The sequence below is a fragment of the Synchiropus splendidus genome, chromosome 4 (genome assembly GCF_027744825.2).
Source record: "Synchiropus splendidus isolate RoL2022-P1 chromosome 4, RoL_Sspl_1.0, whole genome shotgun sequence".
NCBI classification, from domain to species: Eukaryota; Metazoa; Chordata; class Actinopteri; order Syngnathiformes; family Callionymidae; genus Synchiropus; species Synchiropus splendidus.
The window spans coordinates 10390825-10408396 of NC_071337.1; the positions used below are offsets into that span (position 1 = coordinate 10390825).

General features: G+C 40.2%; 1 protein-coding gene across 6 annotated transcripts in view; it reads right to left on the reverse strand.

Moving 5' to 3' along the window:
* The window catches only part of LOC128757245 (cytoplasmic dynein 1 intermediate chain 1), a 47633-nt gene that overhangs the window by 22107 nt on the left and 7954 nt on the right, over positions 1-17572 (reverse strand). For all 6 annotated transcript variants that reach the window (XM_053862376.1, XM_053862374.1, XM_053862375.1 and 3 more), the window contains 2 exons: positions 2381-2476; positions 258-429 (listed from right to left, as the gene is read on the reverse strand). In XM_053862376.1, the coding sequence (XP_053718351.1) occupies positions 258-429; positions 2381-2476 (268 nt within the window). The remainder of the gene's footprint in view (positions 1-257; positions 430-2380; positions 2477-17572) is intronic.

Genomic DNA, 17572 nt, shown 5'->3' on the forward strand with positions numbered 1-17572 from the left:
AACATTCATGCATGTTTCTGGATTCACTTTTCACCGTCGATTTATTGCAGGCCCCTTTAGATACTGTGCATTGTAATGGTTTTGGTTCTATCATCATAGAAGTCATGTCACAAGTATGTCTTACAGTAACTGTAACGTGGTATCTGAACCCAGGTCATCAGATTTCAGGAGCTTGCAGCTCAGTGATGATCGCTGTGATGATCGACTGTGTTTACACTCACATTCCAACTTTTCTTCCTCACTTCCTTCCTGCTTACCCCTCCTTGTCCTCCAGGTCTCGTCCGCTGTAGTCGAAGAGGATGTCGCTGTTCTCAGCCAGAGCTCTCTCCATCACCCGGATGCTGCTGTCAAAGAAGGTCTGAAACTCTGCTGAGTGAAGTGCATGCTGCCTTTCCTCCTCAGTCAGCTCCCGCAGCACAGGCAGAGTAGCTGTGTAGGATGGTGAAGGACAGCAAATACAATCTTGAGTTCTATATGTGGGTCACTACAGGACAAATTACCCACTCACACAACAAGTGTATTGCTATGCCTGACACACATTTGGCACATATACAAACAAAACCACAGCTTATGTATTAATGTTGCATCACTTTCAATGACAATGAAGTTTTTATTCAAGACTTTTTCCAGACTTCCAGAATTTGTTGGAATTAATTCCCTGTTGACTTGCTTGCTAGCAAAAACATTCCATCAAAACTATAGTTAAGGTCTCATCTACGTACAGAAAAGTATTGGTAAATTCATAAGATATGTATGTATAACACTTCAGTTAAACGGTTCTGATTGTTTACAATCATGAGCAACAATTTATGACAAGATTTATGAACTATTATGAGCAGTGGACCTGAATTCATGTGCTGTAAACAGTGCTGATATGCCAAAATATTACTTCAGTAGTCCCTTAGTGCCCTTCCTATTTTACTTTGTGGTGAAAATCTTTAAAATGTTGCATTACTTATTCTATTTTATATTATTCTAATTATTGATTATTTTGAAAATATTCTTTTTTGTAATAACTTGAGTATTTATAAGTAGGTAATAAGTAAGTATAAATTCTGTACTGAGTTATGTAATCCATGAAACACATGGAATTATAAAGTATGATGAATATTATAATAATGCTATTATACAATACATGACTATAAACCGCCAGAACATCCATAGCTTTATACAATGCCTAATGAATGTATTATAATGTATTAAAACATATTACTAATACATTATAGATGAGACCTTAAGCTCACTTTGTTGAAACATTTGAAAAAAATCGGCCACTTATCACAGTATTTCACCCAGTTATTGGTTTTATAGAATGTTATAAACAAATGTGTTTTTGAGCAGCATCTTGTATAAATTATCTACACCATTTATAAGTAATTTACAATTTTGGCTATTTACGGAAATATTTACGTATTTGTTTCCATCAAATCGAAACTTATTTGAGTCCAAATAAAAATAATAAAGCTACAATAACATTGCACAAGTGGTTCAGTCACATTGACAACTATGAAGTTCCCACAACTGTACATCATGTGCTTCCGGTGTGTGGTCAACATTCACTTCATCTCGATCAAAACCAGAATGCAGGACCTAATAAACTACAAACAGCGTCTAATGCACGTTTTCAAATGAAACACTACAGTATGAACTTCATAAACAAAGCCCTCTGAGCAGCCCGCCTTGCTTTGAACGTAATGGCTGCACAGCGTGGCATCCACTTTTTGAAGTCACTGTCCCCGAGCGCACACGCCGTTTACACGCACAGACACACAAGTCGACCTTTAGCCTGGCTCCTGACTTTGATCCCGCTCCATCTCTTTGTGCTTCTTATGAGTTGTCAGGAAAGAGCCAGTCAATGGAGTGGCACAGATCAAAGGGCAAAGCTTCTAATAGGCCCAGATAGAGCCGCCCGATGACTGTGCTCGGGAGTGCACGTGTTTGTGTGTATCTGTTGATATATGTCTGAGTCGCATTAAATAAAGTAACTTTTTTGTGTATATCAAAACACAACCATATCTCCTCTGCTGAACATCCTTTTACAATCGTTTTATTATGCACTACACAAGCACTGTTGGCATACACACACACTCCATTACTCAGCACTTTGAAGTATGATCATGGGGTCAGAAGTCGGCTTTTTAATCAGTCTTGACCTCCACATGCCATTGAGCTGATAAGTTGGGCACGCCTTAAACCCTAACCTACCCCCACCCGTCCATCAGATACACCCGCACCCTGGAGTAAAGGGTCAAACGCAACTGAGCATATTCCGTGACAGGAACATGTGAATGAGGAGACTGGCATTCTCAGTGGTGAGCATCAAGCTGTGGTTAACGTCAATAAAAATAATAGTGTTTTGTTTCATGCAACCATGCCGTACCTTCCTTGGCTTCTTCGTTGTCATCTCCGTTCTCAAGGGCAGCCTCTGGCCTTGGCATCGTCTCCATCATGTCTTCATCAGCCTCTTCCTCCTCCACTGAGCGTTGAGAAAGAGAGAAGGAGCGCGCTCATGTTAATCGACAGCTGTTGCAATTTTCTTTGAGCCTCCTGCTGCGTGCCTCCTTCCACCTCTTACCAAAATAATCGCTGCCAGACATCCACCAGACAGTACACCTGGCTAACTCAAATAGCATGCTAATGGCTTGACTTCACCAAAACACTCTCTCAAAGCACATTCACAACAAACAACGAAAGCAGCATGAATAACAGCTCAGTAGGGTGAAGAACTTCAACACTAATTTTGTCAATCTTCATAGTGAGATATTACGTTACGAAGAATTGTTTGTGCGATTACGGCAACAGTGATAATCCCGATTATTTTGATTCATATCATAATCACGATTATTCGACGATTTAAGATTTTGCTTTGAACAATGAACTAATAATCATTTAACAGTTATAGTTAACCTTCATCATGTAGTTTACAGTGGAAAGAAGAGACACTGTTTCTAGCTGAGCAGGCACTTGGCCGGGACGCAAAGATTTTTCTGTGGTTCTGCTGCTGTGATTTCACGTTCTTTGGCATTTTTCATGAGATCATGAGAGATGAAGTCACTCTTTTGATTTAAAATGTTCTATATTTGAGCGCTCTTCCTGCGTCTCTGCAGTGGGATGAATGACAAGGAGCGCTTGGTTTTATCACCCCTGTCTCAGGTTGAGCGCGAGCGATTGTTCTTATGCATTTATCCGCTTCCAAATAATCACCGCTTTTCTCCAATAAGACAGATCGAGGAGGTAGTTAACAGTGGGTGACATTAGCGCCCCCCACGCCGTGTAAACAGAGGCTCAAGCTTTCTCGCTGACTGGCAGAGCTTCGTGCTGAGGGGCTCACTCTGTGTAGCGCGCTCACTGTGCCTTCCAGAGTTGCTTCCCACTGGGCAATTTTCATGGGTGTGAGGCGTGGTGAAGCGTTTGGGTGCATCGGGACAGAATGACAGCAGATGGGGAAATGGGAAACAATTGTTTCATGACGATTATCACGTCTTCATAATCATAATCCTGATAAAAAAAATTTAATTGACCACACCAAAGTTATGACTTAAAAAATGCACCGCTCTTGGGCTTGTCACTTTTCTCACTTCGTTGCAGTGCTACGTAATGTTACGTCTTTCAGTGATGCGCCTGGTATGATACAGCCTCTTGTACTATGGCACAGAATGAAATGATTCCACACACCATACAATGGAAATATTAATACACAACTCCTGTGTTGCTGGTTATAATCTCCAACCCCATTAATGTGAGAAGATGAACGAATGTTCATGTCTTGTTTCCAGGCTATAGATAGTCACAGCTGACGTCAAGTTTGTGGGGTGGGAGTGGGGTAGAGGCAGAACTCAGTCTGCAGCTTCTTCAACTATCAAGGTCAGTCTTAACTCAATTCAGTTTCCATAATACAATATCATAAGTAGTAGTGGGGAAACAAACTTGGATATTGCATTTAACTCTCTGCCTAATAAAAAATATAACATCACAAAAACAATAAATAAATGGACCAAATCTTACAACGAAAATATGTGTGCAATAATGCTGTGAATGTATAAGGAACTGCGGATAGCAGCTAATGCCCCTTTACAAAATCTCTAGACTTCAACCACCTTTGGCCCAAAGTTTAAGTGGGGAATGGGGGATTCCCTCTTTCCATCTCCCCAATTAGAATCCACCATTACTTGTGCTGATCGAACGATTTGTATAAACGTGTCCAGTTTGAGGGTTCAAGCATAAAAGGTTACTGTCAGTACAACCACCTGCTTGTCAGCGATTGACCCCCCAAAAAGCCCCGAAACGGCCCTCGGGGTCTGTGATGGTAACCTTCACCATCCTCCCCTCCTTTTTTTTTTTCCTCTCGCCCACTCCACTTCTTAAACAGATGCTAAGAGTCAGGGGCCCCTGGAGATAGCTTTACACGCCGACACAGCGACCGGACACCTGCAGTCTGACAGCACACGCTATACACACACATACAATCTATCTTTCACTCTGGATCTGCAAAACACACACCCCAGGCCCTCACCCACAGTGCCAGAGGTGGCAAGGGGTTAACTGGCGCTAGGTCAGGCTGACAACAGCCGCTTAGTCCAGCGGGAGGAAGTGACTACATAATACTCTCAGACTAGTCATGTCTCTCTTTCACACACAAACACACGCACACAGTCACACACACACACACAAGTGTGTTTAAGTCAGCTGGAGTTCGGCCTCTGGCGCAATTGAACCCAGATGAACTGTCCATTCATCACTTGCCTTAATAAAATGAAAAGCTGAAGGTTTCATTGTGATCAGTAACAACAATTCCCGTACACTGACTTCCTCTTCCACCATCATCTGCTTTTTGCTGTTTTCCTATTGGGTTCAAAGACATCATTTTAATATATTACTTTCATTTTCATACTGTGTACGTAATAAATGACTGAGCTAAATCAAACACACTGTGGTTTCGCTCGGGTCCAAGTCGTGGTTAGCTTCTGGCTGTAGTGATCCAAACAGCAGTGATCCAGACAGGCAGACTGCCAGACCAGCGCCGGTTCTGAGCCGCGAAAACAAAAATGCTGCAAGGAAAAATGCAAAAGACTTCACCCTGTGTGTCTCTTCAGAATCTTGCAGTTTTCTCTGGTGTCAAACCTCCAGTCCAGGTTAATCAAACCTCAAAAAAATAACCCAGTTGATGAAGGTTCTCACCGAAGGCAAGAAGAGGAAATGAAAAGAACAAGACGAGACTTATGTAATTGTATGAGCTCATGTCAAATGAAGGACTGTTTCTGTTTGGTGTACTGTTTTCCTTTTGTAATTATTGTGTTGCGGCCAAATCCCAGATGTGTATGAGCGCAAAAATAAACACATTTGTTATAAATTTGTCCACAACTTTTGGCATCTGTACACGCTTATTAATTCCAGTGTAACCTTTAATGAAAGCAAGAAGTGGAAATGACAAGACTCTGGTTTTCAGAGCCAAAATTGAAAGAAAATAATTTTGCTGCCAGTTCAAGGCGATGCAGAACATGGAAGGCGTCAATCAAATCTGTTATCATCAAGAACTCAGTGTAACATATAATAATGTTGTGATAAATGTAAAAGAATAATAAGAGATGCCTTACTAGCTTTGGTTTAACTGAACATTTAGTGTTATTTCTCAATTTTCACCTGTCACTGTTAAGACCTTAGTGATCACGCAACAGTTTTTACCAGAAAAGACTTTCACTGATACTAAAATGATGCCTTCCCTACCTAGCTATGATGCAAAACTATCTCAGCAAAGGCACGCAGAAACACAATAGGAAAACTGGGAGAGTGCCTCCAGCGTGCATGTAATAATTACAGTGATGTTGTTGTTGGTTTGAGCCAAACTTGGTTCCACTAATAATGCAGCTTGACGTCACAAACACAGCTCCCATCTGGGTCACTTATGTTGGCTGACAACATGGAGCTAAAGCCTCATTCCTTATGCACAGGAACATATCAGCAGTTGAAGTGAGAAGTAAAGGAGATGGAAGTAAATTGCAGAAAGTAAGGCGAGGCAGGAAGAGGAGACGAACTTCATGTTGGGGATAAAAGAACAGGCCTGAGTGACTCATTTGGATGATGGCGTTGCTGCCAGTGGCCGAGCAGCAGTCTAGCACTGAAAATACTTGAGCGAAGGAACATTTGCAGAAAGTCCAGGCTCATGCGTGGTGTTGATTTTAAAAGTTTGTAAAAGCGTCACGTGGCTGGCACTGATTTATCGCAAGAGACAATCTTGCACAGTTTGACGGCTACCGTCTGTTCTTGCCACTGTGCAAGAATATGCACTTTCTCATTTTCACCACATTCCAGTCAGGATGCTTTTTCCTTCCACCTGCCGTTTAATATCGCTTCTCCCGGCAGGACGGCAGGTTAAACCGTATCCTCCACTTCGAGGCAGAAGGGGGTCTACATTGATGAAACTCTGCTTTGGGGGTCCAGCTTGGCCCGGCTGCACTTGGTGTAATGATATCCTCTGTGGTCCAGAACGGCTGCATCTGGCTGCTTCAATCTTCCCCTCGCTGCTTACTCATGCTGACCAGACCCAGTCAATTCAGCAGAGCTCAGCAGGTGTGTAGACAGTGCATACACACATGCACGTGTGTGAGTAAAAAGTGGCCTCAGAGTTGCAGAAGAAACATTCTTTATACATGATAATATCTCAATATGGCAGAAAAAAGCATTTACATTTTCACAATTCACACATTTCAGAAATTGTAATTCTGAGAAGAGCTGAGCTGCTTGTTGGCCTTGAGGAGTTCTGAGATGTGAAGTAAGAGTGAGGATAGGATTGAAAAACAAATATAAAATGCCTGAATGTAAGTCTATGTCTACAGATTTTTACTTAAGTAGATGCTAGATGCTCTGCTTTCTATGTCTGAGCTTTAACCTGAGAACTGAAAGGCAGGTTGGGCATGTAAATCTGTTGTTCAACAACTCATTGAAAATACAGGCTCCGTACTAGCTCCAATATACATATATGTATATACATATATATATATGTAAACACACATATATATGCATGATGTTATGACAAGTCACCTCCTATATGTATATATATATATATATATATATATATATATATATATATATATATATAGGAGGTGACTTGTCATAACAGCATGCAACATATTTAAAAAATTGGTCACAGCAATTTGTTAACGCTAAAAAAGAAGGCTGCGCCTATTGAAAACCAAAAATGTAAGACTACAATAACAACTTTATTCAGAATGAATTATTTTTAAACACTAATGACACTACAAACTACAAACATTCCATTACAGTTTGTAAGTAATATCAAAAATACCGTGAAGCAGGAGAAATTGAAGTAATCTGGTTGACATTTTTGCCGCACAGACAAGAATACGTGAAGATAAGTCTTTGTTCTTCTAAAGTAATGAGACTTGTTACGTAGCTTGGTGCTGATTCATGCTTTTCAAAGGCTTCATGACGAATATTAAAGGCACAATTGACAGGAAAGAAACATGATTTCACAAAGATAAATTCATAAGAAACTGAAAGAAGGGTTCACCAACTACATGGACAACAACATCCCAACCTAATCTCAGAGGCAGTATAATAATTCCTAGAGTGCTGCAGTCTACACTCGTGCAGTCCAAACCTAAAATCCAATGTAAGTCAGAGAATGAGTTGGCGGTTGTCACACAGGAAGGAAGTAAAACGTGTGACATATATTGGTGTTTAAGCATGGAGGAGGGGGAATTTAGAGGGAGATCCCAAGCACTGGGAATAACCCTGGAACATTATATATGTATTCATATAGATGCACATCTTTTTGTGAGGGTCTTCAGAGGTTGACTGTTGCAGCAGACCACAACACACAGACTATGCAGCGGAGTAGGAGGCGGCCGAGGCAACTTGAAAGGCTTCTCTAATGTGGCACTGGCACGGCACACACACACATGCACACACACACGCGCGCGCGCGGTTAAAGAGAGACGCATACACATCATGTTCACCCCTGCATATGTTACAAATGACCTGAGGCATCAGGGGATTTCTCTCATTTCCAAGTCTTCCACCTCCAGAAATATAATCCTTGTAATCCAACCACCAAAAAAGTGAATATAACCACCTTTTTTTTTCCTTTTTCACACATATTTTGTTGGCTGTTTTAAATATGTATTTGTGTGTCAATGTGCTGTCAATAGTGTTAACACAAAACTACCCTTTCATGAACTTAATGAAACACAGTATATCACATAAAACTCTGTAAGACATAAGTAGGACGCAGCATGATCGGCGATCCCTTCACACGTTTTATTTCACGTTACATCATGACAAATAAACTGACCCTCTCTTTGAGCGGAGGAGCTAACACTTTTGGGCGTCTCTTAAAAAAACAAGTATCAGGGCCGTTACCAAGTTGAGCAGAAAATTGAAGGGTCGGAGGCAGTCAAGCAGCAGTTTCACATATTTTTCAGAGGTTAGGAGTCAATCCCACCTGCTAGCTGATCTCCAAGCAGACCACTTCACAGCTTAGGAAAGACATTGCTACAGAATAAAGACTTCATTCTCTGTTTTAATCTTCATATTTCAACCTTTATTCAAGCATATGTCCTTCAAAACTAAATCAGAAACTTGGTAAAATAGCAGGAGAAAGAAATGTGACTGTGGGATATTGACAATAGAATTCATAAATTGAGTTCAAACCCCCCCCCACCATACAAAAAAAAAACATAAACCCCATGTTGAAGCAAGAGGTTGAGCCCTCAACTGTATTCATGAGACAGTTTATCGTGATTAATCACATATCAGGCTGAATTACAATGAATACAAAAATTCATCACAAATCACCCTTCATTATTGTAACAGTTAAATGTCCCCACGATACAAACACTTTATTTGAACAGCACAGCTCAGTTCATTAACACTTCCCAAATAATCAGGTTTCCCGCGTTGCGGCTGTTATCTGCTCTCGCGAATGCAGATTATTTCGTATTTTAGGGGAACCGCAGGCTACGTTGTTCAGTTTTCTCTCTCAGTCCTGTCTTTTTTTTTCCAGCAGTGCCACCCAGACTTGGCCCGGGCCCAGACCCACATCTTTAAAACTGAGCCATCATGCCACGCCATGCCAAACTCTGCGCCCAACCGCAAGGCCCTGATTAAAACTCATGACTTCAAGTTTTCCAAACTGTCAAAAACCCAGTCACAGTGGGAGAAAGAGAGCAACTGAACGGTCTTACATAAAATCTCTGCTGTGGCAATTTTTAACGCATCACTGACAACAGTGTGTGTGTAAGTCAGTGTTTGCAAGTTGGATGACGATAGTGTTTCATTTTATTTAAATATTTGCAAACAGTCATTACAGTGCAGCAGCGCAGGCTTATTCCAGGGTATGTCTTTCACTGACGGCTTTATAGACTCAGGCAAACTACAGCTACACCACCGACAGTCTATTCAGCCATTTTTTTTTGTTAATTCACTTGGACGTCAACACATATTTGAGATCAATCAAACTATCCAGAATTCAATTTATTCTATGATCTATGGCTTGTAAAATCTGAAAATGACATCTGGGGCTCCTTCAGGATTCTCAATGTATCAAGAGTGCCCCCTACTGGTAATGTGAAGACAAGCTCGCGCAGGAGAAGCACAAATGAAAGCAGTACTGCTTCACTTAAGGACATCATTTCTTTCAAACCAGATTTATAAAATTATTAATTTCAGATAAAGACGATTATTTAAAATTTGTAGAACGAACAGAAAATGCAATCTATGAACCTCTGCTGCTATTCAATCAAATTATATCTGCAACTGCATCCAATGTTTATTGCTTTTATTCAGGTAACAAAAATGAATGTTTAGGACCACATGAAGAAACCAGAGCTCTCAAGGGAAAAAGGAAAAAAACAAGGGGAAAATGCACAAAACGAACCCCTAAGTGTAACATTAAGACCAGCCAATACAGTATGCTTACGCCTGCAGAAACATGAACTTAAGAACAAAATGAATTTCAATTGTTTGAAATGATGAGAAGCCATTCCGCACCATTAGTGCAGTACAGTATGTACATTAATAGACAGTGCTGAAACAAACGATAAGTCAGTTGGATGTCAACAGTCAGCGTTACACTGCAGCGAAAAAGGTGTAGCACTCATCGTCATGTCAAAAAGTAAAATAAATAAAAATAGCACACATGAGCACACATTTTAGGACAAAAGAGACACGGAAATGACAAAATAGAAAACACACTCAAGTAAATGGCTCACAGCAGTTGTCAATTCCACATAAGACAGACAGGCACAGAACAGCTTTGGCACAACCACACCATCATCGTGTGACCAAATGGACCAAAAAGTGAATGGCAGCAGCATCAAACAACGACCTGAGCCTGTTGTTGCTCAGTTTTGGGAAGAAAAACCTTCTTGAAGCAAATCAAACTTTAAACAAGACTTTTCTTTAAATCAAAATACAAGTGACTTGAAAATAAGTAAAGTGACATATTTATTGTTTGCAATATTGAATAGCTGGTCAAACCAATGTATCACCAGACAATACAGGACCTTTTTTAAATAAACATTTTTGGTTCTTCATTTCCTTTTGACCATCTGTGTAGCTTTAAGTTTTTTGCCTTACAACATTGACTGTAGTCTTTTTTCGTATTGATCTTAATGGGCTTATGGTGTCCATATTCACCGATGATTGATGTTTTTGTTGTTTTCCACTTGTGATTGTGATGAGGACATTTCTCACAGAGACTGTATCTTCTCAGCACTTATATTTAACAAACAGGACTAGTGGGAGCAGTGGCACCATTTTGTTAAGCAAAAACAAAGGATGCAATATGATGCAATATTGAATATAGCATGATCAAATAAAGCTTATATTTAAGAGTAGGAGATATTCAGGAGAGGGAGTTTAAGGAAATACTGTTGAGATTTAAAAAAATATTCAAGTTTGGTGTATGAAATGTTGTCTTACAAGTTCCAAGCAGTACAAAAAATACATTTTCTGGACTCTATTGTCAAAAAGTTTCCCTCAGAGGCGATCGGTTGGCAAATTGAGATTCACCTGATGAGCCAAATATTTACAGAAAGTAGGTGGATTTAGCAACACGTCGAATCTAAGTCCATCTCTCACTTCAAGATAACACGTAACTCAGCGTTACAGAGAAATAGATTCCTAGATAGTTTCAAAATAGTAAAATCTTTTCAGAGCGAGATACAACGGTCTATAACGTGACAAATTAAATGAATGAATAAAGAGTTAAGAAGATCAAACTGGAGAAATCAAGGCGCTGTAAGCTGCAGGCGAGTTGCGGCAGTGAACCACGAACCCTCTCAAATGAAATCCCCTGGAGAGGCAAAGAGATCTTGTAGTTAAAGGGAGACCACCCAGGCAAAGGCGTATGACCCACTGCTGTTTTACACACTAATATAAAATTCAAAAAAGGGGGAGTAGGGCGGTGCTGATATGTCAGAAACGAGTTTAACGAAACGCAACAGAAAAGAGAAAGACGAGCAAACATTAAATATATACTACTCAGAAATCAAAAAGAAAATACTATTTTGGAAGAGGGATACTTTGAAGAGAAAGGAGTTGGAAAAGAGATCAGGTATCTTAGATTCAGAGCTCACATGGAAAACTGCAATCATCTGACAATCTGAAGGAAAACCCCAATATTGTCTGAGATAAAGCAAAGACCAAAAAAATAATTTCTTTCCATCTGGGTTAAAAATAATGAACATTATGACGACATCACAGGTAAACACTTTTTTTTTTTAAAAAATGCTCTCATGAGGAAAAATGTCACTATTTAGTTTGAGCTTTTTAATACAAACTTTTAGCAAAAAGCTTTCTGTTACACTGTAATTATTGTATTGTTTTCAAACAGTTCAGTGACAGTCACACTTCCAGGTCACATTCCTACTGAAGTTTTATACTTAAGAATAAGACTTAAGAAAAGTTTTATACTTACTTAAGAATATTATTTACTTCTTTTACTTTCCATCAGTTGACCACCTACAGTGACTACGCATTTATATCTATGCATCTCTTAATAGTCTGGCTACTTGTTCTACGAATACAAACCTATTTGATTTAAAAAATGACTTGCTAATGTGATACAGAGACATTTTCATGCACTTATAGTGGAATCAATTTCAGTGTGCTCCATTCCTCTGCCTGAACATTGCCTTCATAATATGTATACTTCATAGAAGTGCACCCCCCGAACCCACACACTGGTTTGTTCAGCCTGTTGTAGCAGCCTGGCTGGAACAACAACAATGTAGGAGACAAGTACTTCCATATGTCTCTCTACAAACACACACAGACACACACATATATGCAGACACACTGAACTGCAAGTATCTCACCATGATGTCTGCACACAGACACACACACACACACACACACACACACACACACAAAATAAAACCACAATTCTCCCTGTAAGACCTTGAGATCTGCCCACAAACCCCTCGGTCATGTAGTTTCATTTAGGCCAGGAGTGTGCTGCCCAGACGAACTGGGCAGCCTCTCTGGACTGCAGAGAAAGAACAGACCATGGAGACTATGATGTGTGGAGTCAGAAGTTGGAGTGAATCAGATGAAAACAGGCTTGACTGTGTGAATAATATTTTAGCTTGGAAACAACGAACAGGGCTGCTTTTTAGTGGCACGACTTGTCTGTTCCTCTCTGTGTTTAGTGACTTGACAACAGAAAATCCTGTATGAACCAGTTGAGCTCTGAGTTGGGCTCAGTTATCTTCTATAATAGCCATCATCTATAATACATGTATATTCAATCCAATGATTAAACTCAGATTGCACCCCCCAAACAACTGCCCTTTGACCGACCACAAAAATGAGGTTCACCGCGACACGTCGATGCAGCATCCTCAAAATGTGATACTCATACGTCCCTTTGAGTTAAAGGTTACAAGCTACCAAAAGGACAGAGACATCAAATTAATTTCTAGTCTTCTCCAAGGCCTATATTATCAACTTCACCATGACCAGAAGATTCTATTCATCGGTCCTGATCTCTGCTTCTTCCATTTTTGAATTAATTCTGGCGATTTCCCCATCAATCTCTTGCATTTGTGTTATACTGTCTCGGCTGAAGTCTCTTATTACTTTCAAAATCATTGTCAGGTCCACTGGCTCATCCTATGAGCCACATTAGGTAACTCCTTGCAAGTAGCCTGTGAGCCAATCCCTCCTCATGAGGGGTTTCTCTTTCAGTTACCGGAGTAGACTTCTTGATTTTTTTTGTTCTGGCATCATTCTCGCCCCTTTGAACTTTAAATTAAGTCATTGTAATCTTCTCTGTAACCAGAAGCTCTTAGTTTCCATGTCTTATATTCACAAGCAGTATGGGGAATCGTACCAGCAACCTGAAGACCACTGATTCCCAGTGAACTACACAATGTAGAAAGCATTTACATAATATATTAAATTAATACATGAGGAGTAATGTTAATACTCCTGTAAATTATACGTCGTGATGTAACAACGACAAAACAAAACGGCAGTTCCCTGTAAAATCACACGAATTGTGATGCTGCAGACCCACCTAAGAGCAGTAACACGATGGTGGTCATTTGTCAACACTTCTTCACCACGGAAAATGACAATCGAACTGCAGTTTGCAACATACGCACCCACAAAGTCTGCCTCAGAGTGAAAACAACAAAAAGCTTCAACAACACAAATTTGTTGAGACTCATGGCCTCAAATCACCGCACCAAATTTGAATCAAGAGGCTAACCGAACGTTGCCGGAGACAGAGCTGTCAGTGGCTGAACCACAGGTACTAATTCCCCGGTCGTGTTGTCAATGAAGAGAGGACCGGTGTGTTAGGTAATAATTCCAATATTTAAGAAGTGATGACCGAAGTTTACACTGTTTGATCATTGTTCATTGAAAAAGGAATAAAGTTAGATAATTTATATTTAACACTTTTTATTATTTTATTATTATTGCTTTACAAGCTGCAATGTCTTTTTAAACAGTGTTGTCCAGTAGCTCAACAACATCCCCACTTGCAAACAAATGGAAATGCCAAACATACACAATAACTACATTGACACCAGCCTACTGTAGATCAACCATCCATCAACCACCAAAATCAAGTAGCATAGCTTGGATTTGTCCTTACTGACCTAAATCTCCGTTGAAGCACATGTTGATGTGCTCGTGTGAAAAGCTTTAACAAGCACCAAAACCCTTGTGTGGAGAAAAGGTTGACAAGAAATGAGAAATCAAAATCTTCTTTATTGGATTAAGTAGCAATCACAGATGTAGGTCACTGGCTCTCATTCTCTTTATAGGTTATCTACATTCACCACTCACCGATTTTTATGTCTATATAAAGTGTGTCTTTTGCTACGAAAAAAGGGTTTTTCACTTGTCATTAGGGGCAGTTACCTGCCCACCACGTGTCAAAAGCCTCTTATTGCAGTAAATATACTTAAGGAGCAAATTACTGGCCAAAAGCTGTTCAGACCCCGAAAACTAATGGAGCAGAAAAGGCTGAGGGCAGAGGGGTGGGGTCAGGCTCATGCGGGCCAAGCAATCATACTTTTAAATTCAGATGCATGCAGAACTGACACACGCTCATGACCCTTTGAACTTTTAAAAATAGTGGATTTTCAGCGTGTGGACCATCAATTCCAGAAAGAGTGGCTGTGATTTGTTAGTTCCAATTCATCCGCTGCTTCTCACGAATACGATTTACAGCAGCGCCCCTCTACAACCATTTCAATTTCATCTGTCTCACCTTTCCTTTGTGCATGAATAGACTACATTTATGACTAAGCATCTGTAATTTGTTCACATAAACCCAAATTGACCTGAACACGCAAGAGAAATACCTGATGTCTGCATGACCTGTGGTGAGCTAAGACTGGAATTAGCAGATTACCGATATGAAGTCTTTTCATGGGCCAGCAGGCCTGCTACCTGCAGGAAATGGTTGAGGTGGAGTAAGAATGTGGAGCAGAATCTCGGCCCAAATTCTGCTGAAATGATCTGGTATGACAGAGCCATTGAATGCGACATAAAATGTGGAGTCAAGCTTAGAAATTATTCTCAAAATAACTTCAATTACACATATCATTTACATTGATATAATGTCTTGCGTTCAGATCAAAATGTGGGAACAAACAAATACGATTCACTTCAGAAGTTCTTGGTATTTTTGTGAAGTGGTGAACACACGACGACTATCTGCTGCTGATTTTTTTCCCCCGATTTTGCCTCTTTCCAACCGAAAATAGCAAACACCTGATTATCTTTTTTTCGTCCTACAGACCATATGATATTCCAAAAGGACAGCCAGAAAACTCCTGCAACCTGCAAAATATCACTCGTTCTTAGTAACCATCACAAGTAACAATAATATTATTGATTACTGTCAATGTTAATTCTGGTTGTAAAACGTATTGCCAAAAGTTGACATCTAGTACACTAGTGGTTGTCAACTGTTTGAAAAAAGAAGATACATGCAAAGTTGGAGAGCAGTTAAAAGTTTGCAGGCCAGATTTGACATGTATGCATTTAAATCACTCACAGTTTGGACCCTGCAGCGGATGGAGATGAGTTTTAAGCATGAACAAAGCATGCTACTGTAATACTGTAATTTCCAAGAAGCACTAACCATAGAAGCAATATTCTACTCCAACATGTCATCAAACAGAGACACTAGGCATCTGATATTTGAAAAAGGGGTCATAATGTCTGTCTGATACTGATACTACATCGGGTAAATTACTCACGCAATGTAGCAAAGGGGATTTCTTTTGTCCCCCACAAGTTTGATAAACATGACCCGCTGTCCCTGCAACCTCAGATGCCAGCCACAATCCACATGACAGCCTTGAATCGAATTAAAATGTTGTAACGTTCCTCTTTGTACATCCGAACTAGACAGTAGATCGCGTAGGAATAACTCAATTCTGACATGACAGTAAGCAATCGACATAACCGTTTCTATCAGCAGGTCTCTTAGAACCACACAGCACTACAGATGTCGAATCTGCAGGAAAACCATGTGGTACACACTCTGTTTGTCACTTACTGGCTTTGGTTAGAATCACAACATCTCTTGAGACCTCAGTTTATTTCATTGCAGAGCTCTAAGGCAACAAGTAAGCCCATTCAAACACATTAAAAACCCAGTAAGAGGCTGGAGCCAACCGTGACTAGAGCTAATCAGATTGCCTCCTGCACAATGGGTCCTCTGGACAGTCAGAACACAGAGGGAGCAATGGGAACACAGACATACACATTATGAGTGTAGACAGGCAAAGTGGCGCAGGGAAATGAAAAGTCCTATTACTAAATGTGTTTAATCTGAGACATGCTACCAAAACTCATGGGAGTCCCCAAATTGGGCCTTTGTATCAATGAAATTAGGGCAGAGACTGACCACAAGATAACTGACCAAAGGTCAGAAGTTCAATGTCAGAAAGTAAGTTGTGAGACAGTCATTCACAAAGAGTCACTGCCAGTGAGACAACAATGTTTCCTTTCCATTAAACCAAACCAGCATGAACAAACTGCTGTGTTTGGACAATAACAACTACATGTCAACTTCTGTTAAGTATATTTGGAGTATTTACATCACAATGTAGCATATACCTCAGCATTTATGCAGTAATATTCCGTGGAGACAGTATCAATTAGGGACGAAACTCTACTAAACACATTTACATTTACAAAAATGTCAACATGCTTGTGGGTCAGGGGACACTGTATAGCAAAATACGTAAAACTATTTGTTTCTGAATGCAGTATCATACTTGTTTTAATGTGCTTCACTTCAGTTTCATAGGTGTAAAAAATGAAAACAAATGCAAAAAGATTGTGGCCTGAAAAAACATGTCGCCAGACTCTCAGGCAGGTGCTACCATCAACCCCTGCTTGTGTCTCTACACAGACACTTTGTAGTTGTCTGCAAAGGCAGGGTCTCGTGAGGCCAGGGTCACCTCCCTCTAGACCACAGCCGCACAGCTCTGGCTCCCAGATGTTCTCACAACCACATAGGCACAAAGAGAGCTCCAGAAGTGACTCTTGAAAGCTTTAAACAAACAAACCAAAATTGACAATCAACGTTCAGTATGTCTGCAGGCAACGAAGCTTCCACTGTACGGCGCTTCCTTCGCTCTTCAAAGCACTTCACCTCCCACTGATCTCGCTCACCAAATCAAGCTATAACTTACATCGATGGTTTCGCTGATACTGCACACAAAAAAGTTGCTTGTTCGGCAACACTGAGATTTAACGTTAAGTAGTGAAAGCAGTAGTGGTCTATGTTTGGGTCCCACCAACAAACTGACCCAAACCAATTCAACTTTGATTAAATATAGATTATAGACAAAAATACACTGTTGGAACCTCAGAAACAACAGTAAATGTTTGTTCAATAAAATAAAATCTGACATTTTGCTACGGAATCTACTACCAGTTACATTTTATACCAGCCTTCGAAACACAACAGACCACTTTTCATTAGTCCCTGCGTGAGGAGACAACCAATGACTGACACCGTACAGCCGCCTTAGATTGTCACACAACAATATCAATGATTACAAATTAGATTAAC